This window comes from Solea senegalensis, linkage group LG12 (assembly GCF_019176455.1).
Source record: "Solea senegalensis isolate Sse05_10M linkage group LG12, IFAPA_SoseM_1, whole genome shotgun sequence".
NCBI classification, from domain to species: Eukaryota; Metazoa; Chordata; class Actinopteri; order Pleuronectiformes; family Soleidae; genus Solea; species Solea senegalensis.
This window is the reverse complement of record NC_058032.1, coordinates 1,601,095-1,619,185: the sequence shown is the minus strand read 5'-3', so window position 1 is coordinate 1,619,185 and position 18,091 is coordinate 1,601,095. Positions and strand designations below refer to the sequence as shown.

General features: G+C 41.5%; 1 protein-coding gene across 9 annotated transcripts in view; it reads right to left on the bottom strand.

Moving 5' to 3' along the window:
• Positions 1-18,091, bottom strand: part of LOC122778314 (LIM and calponin homology domains-containing protein 1-like) — a 75,200-nt gene that overhangs the window by 16,126 nt on the left and 40,983 nt on the right. For 3 of the 9 annotated variants that reach the window (XM_044040056.1, XM_044040057.1, XM_044040059.1), the window contains exons 6-11: positions 13,825-13,935; positions 12,217-12,415; positions 5,699-5,957; positions 4,513-4,755; positions 2,746-3,111; positions 1,475-1,510 (exon numbers count right to left, since the gene is read on the bottom strand). In XM_044040056.1, the coding sequence (XP_043895991.1) occupies positions 1,475-1,510; positions 2,746-3,111; positions 4,513-4,755; positions 5,699-5,957; positions 12,217-12,415; positions 13,825-13,935 (1,214 nt within the window). The remainder of the gene's footprint in view (positions 1-1,474; positions 1,511-2,745; positions 3,112-4,512; positions 4,756-5,698; positions 5,958-12,216; positions 12,416-13,824; positions 13,936-18,091) is intronic. The other 6 variants (XM_044040058.1, XM_044040060.1, XM_044040061.1 and 3 more) reach the window with 6 other exon arrangements.

Genomic DNA, 18,091 nt, shown 5'->3' with positions numbered 1-18,091 from the left:
AATAAAAATAACAACTCATGTGAACATAATCTGAATGTATTTTCCCAAATTAAGCACAATATTCACATTATTGGAATATTGAATGTTGGAAATTCAATACTCAATAAAAACCTGCTCCTCTACATTGTACCCTCGCATGCCTGCGAGTCGTCTGCGAGTATGTATTTCATTAGCGATGGGAAGCGGAAATGGTCGTGTTAGGTGAAACATGCAGCAGCTGGCAGAAGCACTAATGTCATGTCGCAGCAATAGTTTAGTCATTTCCTCTCCGCAGCCACTGCTGCAGGCACCGAGTAAATCTGAGAGGAAAAGAGCGCCGTCCAATCAGTTTCTTTCAAAGTGTCTCGTTACGACACTTCAGATGGAGCGGAGAGATTGGGGACATGAAAGCAGAGTGACAGACGTGCTCCTCGACTCAGGTTAATTTACTTATTATATGATACGCATGACGGAGTATTAGGGCCACTTTGAAGAAAAAGTCATAATATTCTAATCTGTTGTTTTGGAAGAGGAGAGTTGTTCAAATGAGGCTGTGGAGCATTTCATGCAATTGTACTTTAGAATAGGTTTCACAAACATCTTTTGGCAGCATCACATTGTCATAAGTATCAGGACTTTAAAAAGTATATGCAAGAAAACGCATCTCTTCAGTAGAAAGAACCAGGCGGACTTGGAGGAAATCGCTGCTTTAGAAGTAGCTGGAAGTGGTCGACTGCAGGGTTATCAGTGGATGCATCAGCTGCCATTCAGAGGGGTTTTGTGGTTTCTCAAGAAACAATGCAACTGATAAAGATTTTGGATCCAGAAGGAGTCCAGGTTCGGCGAGCACCTGAAGAGACCCGAACGCCTTAAGGCGTATGGATATGATCAACTAGAGAAACCACAAAACCCCTCTGAACGGCCCACTGACACGATAACCTGCAGTCGACCAGTTGTAGCTATTTTCTCCGTCTGCTTTTCTGTGGAAAAGATGTTTCTTGCTCTCCTCTTCTAAAACAACAGGTTAGAATATCACGACTTTAATCTCATAAATTAAGACTTTATTCTCGAAGACTGAATATTTTGGAGCGCTAATATTCCGTCGTATTTGTGATATGTGATTCAAGTAGAAGAAAAAAAAATCATATGTAGATAGAATTCAGAGCTTTTTAAACATACTTACAACTTTTAACAAATATAATTGATCCTGACTCTTTTGATGGAGCTACAGCGCCAACTTAGAGCACTGATTTAATTCATTCTGACATTAAAGTGTTCTTAAAGAAAAACCCCAAAACACAACAACTCTCTTGTGTCAGTCAGCACGTGACGTTTTGTCGGTCGTATCAAAAAAAGCTCTTTAAATGAATTCACCCATTCAGCAGATTTTTTTTTTGAATCAATAAAATCAAACAATTAAACGATTAACTAACAGGTTTTGTTTTATAAGTGCAGTCAGTGCCAGACAGCCGGACGCCACCGACAGACAACTTACTGTGAATCGTCCGACACACTATCTGTGCGGCTGAATCTACGGAGAGCAGAGAGTTAGACAGAGAGAGATAGAGACAAAGAGAGAGACAGAGAGAGAGACAGAGGACACAAATAAACACAGAGACAAACGTACACACAGCCATGTGATATGATTTTTAGCTGATGATGCACGTCATGATATGATTTCAAATACGTGTAGTCAGTGTGGGGAGGCAGATGTATTTGTCAGTTTTAGGGTCTCAAACCAAGCACAAGGGGGCAGTCTTATCCAAAACACAGCTCTGACAGAGCAGAGGCCACATTTACTGCAGAAACAAAACCCTGCAGCCATACAACAGATAAACATATATATGCAATCATCTTAACTGGAGTAAAATAAAAGAAATAAGCACATGCATCTTTTATTAGACGACACAAGAGCAACATCTGCTTCTGTGTGTGACCAGCACACACTTGTGGGTTCAGGCCTGAACCCACAAGTGTGTGTGATGTCTCTGTGATGTCACATGGGTGTGAGACAAAGTGTGGTCCATGGTTGGTCACCACAAGAGAAGACGATGATTAAATTCGACTCAAGATGGCTGCCTTACAGTATTCTATATGATGACTTAAAGCTGCAGTAGGTAAACTGTGATTAGTCAAAGTCTCCCGTCACAGACAAAAATATGCAAAGTGTAAACTCATTAAAATTATTGTGGAATTACTTTCTATATTTGCCGTCTTAAAGAAAATGACCAACAACGGACCACTTTGCATTTATATGCATTTTAAAATGAGGAAGAATTCCAGCCCTTTTTCTTTTTTTTAAATATCTTGGTTGATGAACTTTAATTGAGCATCAGTGGGAATTATTCTCCAACTGAGTCTCACGAAAACAAAGGTTTTCCATCCAAACCATGCACAGTTAATCACGTACATCCTCAAACCAAACCTTTTTTAATTTCTAAATGTCTTAAAAGCAAAATAAATAAATAGCAAGACAGTGGAATTCAGAGATTCCATGCATTTTTTTTTTTTTTACACAATTAAAACAAACCATATGACTTTGCATTCATGTTAAAAGTCCCATGCAATCCTCAGATGTTTAAGTCATCCGTGCTCGTAGGAACATTGCTGCTGCCATCGGTCAAGGTCACATGCTTGGATGGCTTATGCAAAGGAATCATGGGAAACATAAGAGTTTCCTCTCAGTTAAATGGTTGATTTGTTTAGATTTAGTTCAATGAGGCAACATTTCATTCAAATGTAGTGTAGCTGCTGGACGGGGCTCACGTTGCTGGAAGATCGTTGTCCAACCACGACGTCCCTCCTTGTGGGTCGTCACTTTCACTCAGTGCCCTGCCCCTTCGTTTGCCCGTACTGGCTGTTTCTTTTGAAGTGGTTGCCATGGCAGCGGGCACTGAAAGCAGGTGGGAGGGACTCAGGGTGGCAATGCGTTTAGGAGAGGTCAGCAGTCGACACACCTGCTTCTCCACCTGGTCTACGTCTGCGACAGGTGGAGTGCCAGCGACTACCATCCTCACTCTAAACTCCTCCCTCTCTGGCGTCCCTCCCGACGCTGCCATGGCGTTTCCGTTTCCTGACGGAGTTGTTGGCGAGCGGCGGAACAGTTCCTCTGAGCAGGAGCGAGCTGGACTGCTGTGGGGAGCAAAGCAAACTAAAAAACGTACTGCTGTGTGGTTATCATCAGCAATCATCAGAGAGCCTGTGGAGGAGCCTGCTCACAGCAGAGACTGCATGTGAAAGCAAATCATCAAATGATCTTTTCTTTGTCAACCTGTGATGAACGCCTACTTTGTGTGAGGCTTATTATTGTGTGGTGGGGGAGCGAGAGACTGGCCAGCTGCCGACAGTTAAGGGGCAAGGCTTCTTTTTCAGCCTGCTCAGGGTCAGGAAAGGATGATGGTCTCATTTCCTTACATCCTGAGGGTGGATCGGCCTATTCATGTTCCGTACTGTACGTGTGTGTGTGTGAAAGTGTTTGTTGGTGTGCGGAGGTCTGAGCAGTTTTTGGCAGAAATCGTGAGGGGGAAGAGGTCAAGTGCAAATAAAAAACGGGAAGTACAACGGTATCAATTGTGTTTCCGCGGTTACCGTTTCTTTTATTTCTTGATTTTGATTTTATCAGGTGGACTGAATGTGTCTTTTACTCAACTAAATGTGTGGTCAATATTACCCGCAAATGTCATAAAGGTTTGCAGCTCCACTCTTCCATAAAAATAAACTGAAATAAACATCTCAGCATGTTTTCTCATGAAAACACAAATAAAATCCTTTTTTTCCCTCATGCCTACACACAAATTCCACCCTAGTTTCCCTCCTGAACACGTTTGAGATTTTACAAGTATCCTCGAAATCCCACGTGTTCCTTGGCACACAGTTAAAAACCAGTCCGATTTCTAACTGAGGATCCCTTCACTGCATTGAAATGTTGACAATCCAGTCAATGTCGTTCACATCAGTGCCAGAAAAATGCTGGAAACTGCTGAAAAAGCTGCTGCGTGAGTGTAACAGCTCAATAACAGGACTGTGAATGAAACGTCTGCCTGAAACACACTGAAACACCGACACTGTTTTGAAGGAGAAACTCCACAATCACACATCCCACTGCATTTTGACAGATAACAACCTTCACTTTGTTGCCTGACCACTACAGTAAAGGCCTGCTGGGGTAAGACCTTGTATAATAACAATGTGTTCCTCTTGCTAATTCCCTGTTATCCTGCTCGGGGTAAGAATAGAATTAAGTAATGATCTGGAAATGAAGGCACCAAAGAATAAAGAGAGTTCGCATGAAAACACCAGATGTGGAAATTAGAAATATTTTCTGCCAGATAATCAGTCCTGATGAAAAATATTCACATGGAAACTCAAGTGCGAGGTTCTGCCCCTGAATTCTGCCTCAGAGACATCATCTGCTCCCTCTGCAGCCACAGAACATGTATAATATACGTCAATATACGTGATATATAAATTATACAAGCGTGAATGACATGTTTTGAATTAGAGAAACTACAGTATGAATGTGAAGGTAAAGACCTGTACTCAGATGTGACTGTCGGGTGAGTTACAGTCTCCGTGTGAGGCTCTGCATGGGGCTGGAGGAGGCTACAGTGCAGAGGCTCACTGCTCCTCCTGCTCGCTGTGGATGCAGTAAGCTCCCCTTCCTCCTCCTCCTCCTCCTCCTCTACTCTCTGATGGTCCACATGAATCTGTGTGTGGGGTTCAGGGGGCGGGGTGGAGTGTGGAGTTTGGGTGTCTAGCCTAGGGTTGCCATTTGGACTGTTAGACCACATATTCACACAGAACACAACGGAGAGGACGGCGCAATCACAGTGGATCGAGATTAGCAACGAGACAGTCACGTGACGCGGGGAAAACACACAGATGAGGTGATGGATGAGTGGGTTCACATGAGGTTTAAGGAGGAAGAAAATGGAGAATGAGGAAAACAATACACACAATATGAATTTACATCTGCATTTTGATGCAACTTATCATGATGGAGGAATTTAACGACGGGGGAAATGAAAGATAAGCAACACTGTTTCCCTACAGTATATCCACCTACTCACAGCATTCCTCCTGCTGTCCCTGAACACATTATCCAAACCACAAAACATTAGCCCGTTTAAGTCTCAACTCTCCCGTAAACGAGTCACACACAACAAACACTGACGTCACAGCTGATCAAAGCAACATCATGGAAATAGAATCCTAGCGCTCTTGCACACATGACATGCCAACCCGACGAATACCACAAAGACATTTAGGCTTTAATGCGTTTCATTTTTGTATATGTGGGGAATTTCACACTTTGGTTCAATCAGAGTCAAAAGCAAATGAAAATGCACACATGGCCTCCATCAGCCACGCCCTTCTCTACAGTGCTGGAAAGAAAAATAATCAAACGCTGAGGGGTTTTATTCCAGACAGCTGAACCTTGAGAAAGTATATTAATATACTATAAATAATATAAATAAAGAGTCCCCGGATAGAAAGTTTGACAACGTTCTAATGTATGTGTATTAGGGCGTTGCTAATGCTAAACCTGATAAATAAACTAATAGTCAATCTTAAAAATCTTGGGTAGTTTTATCATTTCCACAAAAATGCACTTTAAACTAATTGAAATGTGTCATCAGAACAGTGAGGTTTAATGACCATCTAAATAACTACACTGACCTTGCTTTACATAATCATTTCTCATTGCAGTCTCACTCACCTGAGAGGTCTGTCTCCCCCTATAGGTGACGTGGCAGTACTCCAGCTCTTGCGTCCTCCGTCCTCTTTGTCGCTTTTCTTCTTGCGCAGCGGTGTGGGCACGTATCCACTCTGGTTGCTCTTGTTGGGGAGGTACTGGTTGAAGGGCATGGCGGTCCGCGGCTCGCTGACGGACGTCCGACGTGCCAGCATGTCGTCTTTGCGGAGGTCGGGCATCTTTCGGAGGTTGGGACCGTCGGATTCCGAGTCGCTGCCACGACCTGTGCGGAGGAGGAGGAGCAGAGGGGATGAAGCAGCTTATTAATTAATGGAGATTTTAGTGTGCACAGCGCTGATGTGTCACTCTGTAGCTGATTTGATTGCAAGCTCAAGTGGAAGTGTTGGCTGAACCCTTTGACTCAAGTGACTGTACAGTTTACATAAGCTCTGTACATATTAGAGGTCGACTCATACTGGATTTTTAAAGGATGATAGAACAATAGTTTGCAGCATGAAATAACCAGTAGCAGATTAATCAACAGAGGAAATAGCATCAGACATTTCAGAAATTTACAATAGTCATAAAAATATGAAAAGTGTTTCATACATTACAGCATTGACAAAAAAAAAGAGTATATTCCCATCCTCCAATGACTATGCACCAGCAAGTGTTTGTTGAGTGGACTGCATGCAGATATTATGACATTTCCAAGGGTCATTGAATGCATCTCAACATGCTGTGGACTCCACATTACACACACGCCCTCATGCATTGGATCATTTATAGATCCAACAGTGGTTTTGTTTCATAGAGTCTTTATGGAGTTTTTGTTATCAATCATTAGGAGAAATTCACTCACTCACACACACACACAACCTTTAAGCATAACTGACCCATAATTAGCACTACATGTACTTCTAGCCAGATCATGCAGAGCGGTGACCTGCGTCTCCACATGACGGGTGGAGGCCATTGGCCGCTATCAGAGGCAGGTGTGCTGATGCCAAAACGTTGTATAACATCCTCTCAGAGGCGATTAATCGATCAGTGAGATGCAACTAACGATTAACTAAACACCTAGAAAGAGTATGCCTCTGTGTGCCCTGACTAAAAGGTCACAGACTAAAAGCTTATTAAATACACCTGCAATTGAAAAACATCAAAGAGGTGACTGACGACCGATAAAGAAGCAGCAGTAGCAAGAACACAGGTTGATGACACATGATAGCTTCCAGGTGAATGTGAATGGGCAGCACAGATTATATATACTATGCACGTAAAGCCAACACAGTCTTTAATGTGTGATAATGGCTTTTGAAAATGACCGCGATTCCCTTTTATGACTCCCAGAGTGCAGAGAAGCATCTGAGTCATTATCAGAGAGACAGACACAGACAAAAACAAAGAATGGAGGGAGTAAAACAAAGACATTAAGAGAATAAATACAAAAATAAACAGAGCAGAGAAACATGTGGTTGTGGTTGGGGAAAAACTTTGATTTCACTGAAATCCTACAGTCATCCCCAGGCTGTTACGTCACGCAGGTCTACTACAGTGTTATTAGACGCGGTGCATTCCAGTGGCTGAACATAAATCAACCACAAACAGGTTGATGGCCTGTTTTTTTTTTTTGTTAGACAAAGCATGCAACATAAATCTTTAGTAAATGTGTATTGTGTGGCTCGCTCTGACTAAATTGTAGCCTGCAGTTCGGAAACAATTCACTTCGGATGCCACCGCGTCCGTCTGTGTCCGACTTTAAACACGTTGTTGGCACTTTAATGTCAGTGCAGACACCTGGCTCTGCAGACGTGCATCGCTCAAGGACTTTTCCTGCTTTTAAGTCTTAAATTCCTCTGCAAGATGTTGACAGTATAGGGAAAGGAAGACGAGGTTCACAGAGTAGATTGCATGGTCATAATTCACGAGAACAATCATTTCCACCAAAATGTAGGCCTTTTTTTTTTTAAATTCATTCTATTCCATATTCAGTAACATCAAAGTGAGGAAAACTGATACCTGCAGCTTTTCCCAAGGTCTTCCCTGATGTTCCACACATGTGCTACTGGAATTCCCCTTTCCCGCAGATGCACGTGTACTCAATTTATGGCCAATAAATGCATGACTCAATTTCTATATTTTCCAACCAGATCAAACTAATAAAACTTTCCGCTGGTTTAGAAGAGATACATGTGGACGCGACCGGAGCTACAAGTGGAAAAAAACGTCACATTTTCTCTTTTTCTATGAATAGAATTGAAAAAGAAAAAGTAAAGCCTTGAGGCTCAATAAACGACTCTTTACCCATCAGTTGGAAACATGAATGACTTTGCCATCGGAGTCCGTTCATCTTCAAACAACACGACTACGAGGGGTGATCTACGTCTCATCGCACACATGGTAACACTGAAGTGTGCACTTTTATCGCGGGTCAGCGCCGTATACTGTACCGGAGCTTCAAAGGCTGTTATTTACATCGATAATCGTCAACATGCAGTCACGGTAAAGGACAAGTCAAAACCATGGAGTCCACGTCCATAAGTGACTGAGACGCTGGAGCAGAAACACACATGAAGAGTGACAGAAAGTGAGGACACGTTCTAGGATCAACTTTGGGTCTTTTTTTTTTAGCGTATCATGAACCACAGATGCATTACTTTCTGATCTGGGGCTGCAGTGCAGTGTAGCAGAGCTTTTAAGAAGCCCGGGTTAGTTTACATTTGTGTTGAATCAAAGACAGTCAGGCTTGTTACTTTTGAGAGCTGTTACTGGGGCTGACCTTTGCAGCAGGATGTTACACTGTGATCTACAGCATCAGCACGGACCGGAGTGAAACACAAGCTGACGTCTGTTTGTTTGGGAGCAAAGCAAGAGAAGATTTGGAGGAAGGAATTTACATGATGTGGGAAGCACCACAAACCTGGGGATAAAAGCACACGGTAGATCTGACTGAGAGCTTTAATGCAGACCCTGCTTTATCTATTTCAGTGTTTCTTCTGAGACTGACTTTTTAAAGTTGACATACTGCCTTGACCTAATTAACAAAATCATATTATACAATAAAAGCAAATGTGCTAATACTATAATAATTTACCTGCCATTTCAGTGAAAAGCCCACTACAATGTATTAGACTACAAAATCCTTGAGAAAATCCATCTTAGTGCGATCACTACGGATATTCTTTCAAACAGTGGGTATCACTCAGGATTTCTACTATACAAGCACCAGAAGCACAAAGTGCCTTATTTATAGAAGAATCCATCCACAAACAAAAGAACATCATCAATATTGAATTTCCTCCACAGATCAAATGTAACTTTTTTCCCTCTCTAATTGCTGTCAGAGGGAAGTCAGCTTACACGTCTGAATAGGGAAAGGGAAATCTGCCCGAGAGCCTGTTTGTGTGTATTTTAATAAATGGATACTCTTCCTCTGGGTGCATTCATGGTTCTCTGTGATTGGTTGATGAATGCATTGTGCTTTCCTCACTTCTCTCACCTGTGCCTCCAGGGTCTGATCTGAAACAACAACGATATGCAAACTGCAAAGATGGCTGTAGGACTTCAGAAATATGATCAGGCGTGCAAATCTGAAACCGCTGAGGCAGAAATGTTGGTTTCGACTAACTAGCCTCTTTATTCTTCTAAACCAGCAACTTCTCTCTCTGCCTCCTCATTTTTTCAACAGTTTGCAATATCCTTCATTTGCCTCATGGAAACACAAGCTGCTTCACGACACGACTAATCAGCTGTGGTTTACACAGGTCGGTAGAGAGACCACAGTCGTTTCATTGGTTGCACAATAAGAGCAGAAGGTTTTCATTAACACCTCGTTCTAGGTTTGAATTCTTGTCTATCGAGGCTACCATGGAACTGATGTCACCCTTATTAACCTCTGAACATCAGTCAAAAACAAGCTTGATGTCCTTGTTTTAGATTCAGGTGATAACAAATGTTACTTCTACCACCTGACATCTACTTTATACTTTTGCTAATAGTCGCTTAGAGTCGGACACACAGTCCTTATGCAGAATTGTCATATGTGTTTTGTTGTTTTTTGCAATCAAACATCAACTTCCCCAACAACTGCTTTCTTTGTTGGACTGTTGACAGCAGCTCAGGCTTCAGATAACAGAATCTTTCTTTGTACTTCCCCTCAAACAAAACAAAAATGCTCTTGGACAGGATGTGCCGCTTTCCCAGCATGCACTTCAGAGAAGAAATGTATGTTAAGCTTTGTCACGACTGCTGCAGTAATAATATTTATAGCAAAAGGCAACATTTTTAACTGTTTACGACTTCAACACACAGCACAAAAGATGTTATGTGACCTTATTGTTGAGGTTGTGTTGTGTATGGTTCACCGGTGCAGACTATAAGTGTGCATTGATTCCTTCCACTGAAATATAGAGACTTACAGTAAGTGTATCAGTACTGAAAAGTCTTAATTAAGTGGATTGTGTTGTGTGGGAGGTGCACAGAGGAGAATTCTGAGTGCATGACTCAGGAATAGAGAAGGAACAAAGAAGGTAAAAGTCAATAAATTGACTTTTGATTGGTTAGCGTGATAAATGTCATACACTGACGTCTGCGTTTGAAGACAAATAGATTGTTATAATTACTGTTATTTTTAATCACAGAGGCTGAATTGACTATTGAAATTCAGATATCTGTCAAAACTTATTAATCTATTTTAACTTTGAGATTTGCAATGAAAATGGAGGATGAAAAGAGCTGAATATCTTCATAGGAATAGGAAAAATAAAGTGACAGCGCTAACATCTGAACACTGGCTCATACATGCAGTGCTGAACTGTTGCAACAATAACATTACATCAAGTGTCAAGCATTCAGGTTTCATCACCGCTGACAGAAAACACAAGCCAAAAAGCTTCCATTCATACGACCACACCTCTCTCTCTCTCTTTCTCTCTCCCTTCTTCATCTCTCTTTAGTGTCACTCATTTCATTTCTGCACTTCAGGAGTCATCATACAGCCGTAACCCAGGGCAACCAGCACACAAACACGAAACATGCTTTTGTGTGGATGTCAATGACAGGGCAGACATACTTTACATTAACACGTGAACTGAAAATGATGCAGAAGTTAATGAAATGACTGTAGAATAAAAACAGACTGGTTCAGTGATAAGAGTCAGGAAAGATGATGAGCAGATAAAGGCATGTTGTAATAAATATATTAAATGATACGTCACCATGCCTGACCTCTGACCTTCAAAGAAACCCTTCAATTAATCATGATTGTCCCTTTACATACGATTTCACATTATGCAGAATGCGTTTTACCATTATTTTTATAGTCAATTTAATGATACAATGGGGACTAAAGAGGAGGTGAGGCAGCCAAACACAGTTTTAAAAAACAGTTGAGACATATTGACATTAATATAAAAAAGCATTTGCTTTTTCTCCACACAGGCCACAGCTGTGTTGTATAAATAAGAAAGAAAGACTGTTTTGTCTGTTTGAAAACAAACCGACATGCAATTAAAAATCAGATCCTTTTTGGATTCAACAACTTTCATCGCTTCAATCGGACTTAATCATCCCCAGGAGAGGAAAATAAACAACGCGTGTGTTGTGTTTAATGTCACCTGACACAGTCGCAGGACGGTTGTGTTAATATGACACAACAGAACACACTTTCTGAAGTATAAACCCGTGTTATTTGACATAAAGACAAGGGCGACCCGAGCAGGAGTTATGTAATAAACAAACACAAGAAACTTTTTGGATGGATATGAGTGATTAATTAGTATAATTAAAAAACACTTGTCGTAATATTTGCATCTTGCACTAAATTGAGGAATGCTGTGGTTTCCTCATCAGGCCACAGGGACCTCCTCTCATCCACCTTTTCCAACATTTTTCCAGTGAAGTGAAATGTGTTTCACTCAAAATATGATCCTTTATTGACGGAAACCTTTAATGATCTATTTGCATTTATCATTTATTGATAAACCAACTTCTCCTTCAAGCTTAAAAACGACTTAATTTTCTCTTCTCATTCTGTTTGTTTTTATGCACCAAATAAACATTTGCAATAAAACAGGCCCATGGAAACCCACCTTGAGTGCATGTGTGTGTTATTTCACTCTAAATAATACATTCAGAGGAGTTTTGAGACAGAACCGACCTCATTAAATCATGTCCACTAAATGTACTGAAGACATAAAATAAAACAATGGACATAAATTGATTTCTAAAGGGCAATGAGATCATACACATTCCTTTCTCAAATAGCCTTTGACCAACACTGTGGGTGTAGTCCTGCAAAAACATGGAAGGGGGAAGAATTAAAGGCTTTACCACAGTAGCACCAATAACAAGACAATGTACCTCATTTATCTATATTCTGTATCTGTACACCACAGCCGACCCAAACAAACAGGCTGTGCTGAATTACTTCCGTGAGACAAAAGGGCTGCGACTGAAACGACAATGGCTATTGAAGCGATTTAACCTGCGAGCTTATATTTTTAACAATATCACAACATATAAATAGTGCCGGTCCTTACCATCGCTGCTGCAGCGGGCGACCGGGACGTCTGGCGACGGGGTTTGTCGTGAGCGCGAGCCGAAGGAGTCCAGGCTGTCAAAGGAGTCCTCGCGGCCGTGGTGTGGTGGGGAGAGAGAGTCACTGCGCTCGGAGTCCCAGCAGTCGATGTAGCCGCTGTCACGGATGCTGCGTTTGGGGCTTTCTGCCTCTTCTGCCTCCTACATGTTTACACCAAGGAGAAAGTCAAGAAAAGACAACACCTTTGTGATGAAAGTGACCCAAAAACTAATATTAAGAAATTCCCTTTGCATAATCTACTCAGTACAATCTCAAAACTTTCACTGGAAACATTTTACAGCAACTCTGCATTCTTCCCACATCCATCTATCAATCATCCTCTGCCTACTTCCACTCTTCATCACTCTCTCCTCACCTCCGTGACCCCTCCCTTTGTCCGTCTACAGCTGAAACATGTCTTTGCAGCTAATGGGAGGTGGGGAAAGGCCTTTCCTGTCTACAAAAAGGCTTCCTCTTCCTGACCCCGGTACCATCTGTTATGCAACTCCCAAACCCCTTTGACAAAGTGTTTATTATGCTTCCAAGAACGCTCGACGACCATATAACGTCTGGGATTTATCGCATTGTCTGACGGACACCTTGCATTGGTGAAGTAATGACATCGCAAAGTGTCTGACCAAGAACTCCAAACAGTGTGACTGAGTTGTGTGAAGGTTATAATGAGGTCTCAAGGTCATAAATATTTTGTATGTTTTGGGTGTCAGAGTCTGACTTTGAGAAACTGGATTCAGTACAAATTCAGTCATGTATTTTAAAAGTCCGGTTTTAGTCCGGACCAACTCAATCATTTGTTTTTCACAAGGAAGTTTGAGGTACGTAGGTTAGATTCATGAATGGGCATAAATGTATTCCTTCAAATCCACATTTTTATTTTAGTCACAATCTAAATTTTGAGTGCAGCCCGTAAACCAGCCATTCTCACCACCTTAATCCACAAGCTACGTGTGACGCTGGTTCATAAATCGAAGCAGAATAACTACAGATGAAAATTCATTTTGCTTTTCAATCACTTTTCCATTTATACCCACTTTATTTTTTTTCCATTTAACACATATTCCACATGAATAATGGTAAATGCCACTTCCTGAATCCTGAATATGTGCACCTGATTTTCTTTCTTTTTTTTTCCGGATCGTAAAAACGTGGCGTTGTTTTGGTCGGCTTCACTGTGGGAACATCTGGTTAAGTGGTTGTACCGAGTTGGCAGTGATTCCTCAGTTTTAGAGAACAGCAGAGAAATGTCACAGCGTGGAATAAATTGCATGAAGGTGATATCATGACTGTGAAAGTGCTGTTTTTATATATAAGTGTCTGTGCCTGTTTGATTCTGTCAAGGGATAAAACTAAGGTTAGGGTGAATGAAACTAAAGCCCATCATAACCATGGGACATCACAGCAGCTGTTATATGATATAACAGCTGCTGTGATGTCCCATCATGCAATTTATAACTTATACCTACACTTAACCGACAGTGCACAACAAATCATTCTGGTCACAAATATGTCCCACTTCCTCACATTTCAGATTTCCAAATTCAACTCGACAAACCTTTCGCATCTGCGCCAGCAGGCCTTCAAACTCTTTCAGGTCCAGCGTGGGCCCGTTGTAGGAGGTACAGCCGTTGGCAGCACGACCCAACCAGTAGATGGTGATTAAAACCTGAAACGACAAAACAAACACAAACAGATGTTAAACTGATGAGACTTATGATTCTGGGCTTTTCAAGGCTTTTCAAGGCTTTTCAAGGCTTTTCAGCACTAGAAGTCCAGGGAATTCAGACCAATTACATGCACTGTAAATCACCATGTATTAGCCATTCTTTTTGATTTTGGACATAAGAAAACTGGATTCCTTTTTTAAAAAGGTTGCTCATGTATAACCCTCCCTGTTCACATTTGAACACTGATTAATTCTAAGTTTAAATGTAAGCACATTCATTCAACTAAATCTCGTACAAGTACAGCATGTGAACACAGCACATGCATGCCACCGTATGAACCGCCTCAGTTTCTGTTCTTGCACGAGTAAAAGGTACCATTTTGTCTGTCCGGGCTCGTACTGAAGGAAGGTAAAAAAAAGTGCTTGAAGCAAACACTCAAAATCCTTCTCTACTTTGTTCCTTTCATTTATTACAAGATGTTTCCTGCACATCATAATCCAGTCTCTTCTGAAGAAGTTGCAGTGTTAGCCAAGACGTCCTGCACAAACATGACAGGAGTGAGGCATTGTTCCGACCTTGAAAACAGCCCACAGGCTCTTCTGATCAACCAGAGGGACCAAAGTAATTTGTTTTTGGTTCTTAGCCTGCTTCGCCCTGGGTGTGTTCATGACAAGGTCAATGTAAAAATCAGTAGCTGAAGAACTATAGGTGCCACAAATTGATACCATCCAAGTAAGAGTTAGCAAAACACCCAAAATGCAGAATGTACAGATCAACTGTCGCCATAGGGGAGATCGCACAGCGCTGCACCTTTTAGCACTGCTGGCCAAGTGTTCCCGGCTATATTTACTGTGTCCATGTCAACCGGCACTCTACAGGGATTGCTTTGATAAGAAAGCTCAGCATGGCTTAATGTGTTTATTTCAGTGGTAGCGTCAGTGCAAACATCCTCCGTCGTTTAAACACACTCGAAGGAAGAGCAAAGCAAGTGGCTGACAGATCAGACGGAAACATAGTGCTTTTGTGTTTGATGTGTTGAAGGCAAATTCATCTTTTGCAGCCTCTTTGAGCTGCAACTCATTCTGATCATGCTGCAATCGTTGGTTTGTGCACACCACAGATGTGCATGTGTGAGCTCGCATTTCTCAATAAAAACAATTCTGCTTCTTATTTACATGTTTCGTTCTAAAACCTTCTAACACTTTTAGTACACATTAGGAAATGAGTGTGATGATAACTGATGAATGTGGTTACGTCACTGTAATTACTGTAGTCACAGATTATTAACTGTGGCTAAGTTGAGGCCTAAAAAGCACCTGCTTAGGGCAAGGAAAAGATCATGGCTTTTTTTTATCATAACATCAACACCTGAGCTATAAAACTGCACAAAGCTGCAGGGTTTAAATACACTGGGAAATCCCCATAACAACAAAAATCTGAAAAATTCAACAATGCAATGTTCGGTTCTCACCTAGTCACAAACTGTGGTCTGATGCTTCTAATGTAATTTATGCTATGTTATCACCAAATTTCCCTCAAAGTTTTGAAAAAGTGCTCCAATTTCATCCATTTCTGTTATGACACATAATAAAACAGTGTTTTATTCTGTTTTTTATGCTTGATATCAATACCAACAGATATTGGCTTTAAAATGTATATTAGGATAGCATAGCAGTCGGCTACATAGGCTGCTACCTCCTAGCCTTCTAGGCTGGTGCCCTCTCCAAATATTATTTTAGTACGTTTATTTATTTTGCTCAATGAAGAAAATCTAAATCTGCTGCAACACGAGGCATTTCACTACAGAAGAGTATGCAGTTGGGTGCAGGGAAAAAAGTATATATGCTGTATATATTAGTTTTCTATCGGTTATCAGTCTTAACACTCCCAACAAAAAGTCCAATATTGTTGATCCCTAATCGAGCAGAGGCTATGAAGTCTTAAAAAATAAGCCCTTGTATCAAACCAGAATTTATCAAAATCGATGAAAACTGTTTGGGTTTTTTTAAGAATAGCAGTTATAAGATACTTTGCTAGTGCAGTCCTACACTTATAGCACATTATCAGGAGAATTTCACTCCACTGAGCAGGGCGGTGTATTGCTTCTCTGTCACCAACACAATGAGCAGACTGGTGCCAGCTCCCACTAGAAGTGGGTCAGCAGCAATTGTGTTTCTGCTGCTTGCTCATGTGCTTTAAATGCATCAATATTGATTCCCATTTGGTGCACAACTACAGTATTTCACAACTGTGTGACCCCAGTGATTTAGACATGTAACGTGACACCACACAGCAAAAAACTGCATTACAGCACAGACACCTTCAATGACGGGAAATCGAAACTACACAAAAAACACACTGAAGAGGATTTTTGACTGACAGGAATATAAACAGTGAAGTGATGCAGTGTCACGGCAGCTTTGCCACTTCAGTTTCAGCAGTAGTCTCTCTCCCGCTCTCTCTCCCTCTTAGACACAAGCAGAAAGACCTGTCAAAGAGGTTCCACTGAGAAACAACAGTCATCTTTGTTTCATGTCCAAACACCGTGAAGTGATGCAAACGCAAGAAAAAACCTCAAAACCTCAAAACACACACACACATCCATGCACAGGCACTTTCAGCACTTGTCACTATCTGCAAACCTGCACTGCTCCATACACACATACATATTTCACGACACACACACAATCATGTCATGACTACAGCCAAATTCCACCCATTCATGCAAAACACTCTTTGTTTTAAAAGCGCATCCGTTTGCCAAACACCTCGTTTTTCACCACATCAGCACATTCCACCTGCTGCAGTTTCTTCACCTCTCAAAATGTGACGTGCAGCACAAAACAACTGCTGTCAAATCCCAGTCCTCAGCCTGAGTCTGCAGGATAAATCCACGGCATGTCGTAGTAGCAGTGGCTGCTGGGTATTTGTAGGCCTTTGGTGCTTGAAAAGTCTGGCTTTTACTGAGTGTAGCCGAGATTCCCCAGTGTGGAGCCAGCCGAAAGGGCTCGAGCAGCCCGGGACTAGCTCTGCAGCTCAACACATTCACTTGTGTGGTGCACAGCAGCATCACAGAGAGAGGGAGAGGTGGAGGGATGGGTGAGAGGGAGCCCTGCTTTGACTGCAGAGTGGGCAGGGCTACCATTCTCATGTGCTGTACGTCTTAAAGCAGCATTGTGAGAAGAAGGGGGAAAAAAAGGATGGTGACAAACATGAGTGGAGACAAGGATCGGGACATAAAACTGAACAATCAAGAAAAGAAATGCAGTAAAACCTCAGTGATTAGAAGAGCAAAACTAAAACTAGAAAATAAGTTGGGGAATCATGTAATATTATGAATTATAAACGTGTAAGATTACACTGAATAAAGTGACAAATGGCAGATTACCGTCTAACGGACATGACAAAGAATTAGTACAACTTGCAGAAATTGTACTGATATTAAGAACAGATCCACTTTAAGGTCTCTTCAATCTGATATTCATGGTTCTGCCTTTACCAATACAGGTACCAACGCTTGTTCCACCTCTGTGTATATGTACATATACATGTGACTTTAAAGAAAAACAGTGGGTGAAATTGTTGTTTCAATTAAAATTTCTTATTGTGTGTTCATGTTGCCAAATGTATGCTCTATTATGCCTTTAAATTTCTGTTTTTGCTCGTAATCAAGAGAGTCAGCATTAACTCACTCATCTTCTACCACTTCATCCTCCACATGAGAGTCACAGCGGGGCAAATCTGCATATTTTTGGACTGTGGGAGGAAAACCCGGAGAAAACCCATGCACACACGTGGAGAACCTGCAAACTCCATGCAGAAACAGCCTCACAAACCCAGGTCTAACCACTACACCAACATGGACAACATGTCTGTACATCTGTGGCATCAACGTGAGATCAGTTAGGTCCAAATTACTGAAGTTCTCCAACCAACAACACAGTGCTTTTTACAGGGGTTTAAAATAAAGAACAGTCTCAGAGCTGAAGCTAGAAAAGGCTGATAAAGTCCAGACAGAGGTGAAACAGACAAGACAAGAGCAGCTGAAATAAAACATGACAACCACAGCATACAAACAAAGACTGGGCCATAATCACAGCTTCCATACAAACATACATTTAGCACACAAACAAATTATCCCACTGTAATCCAGAA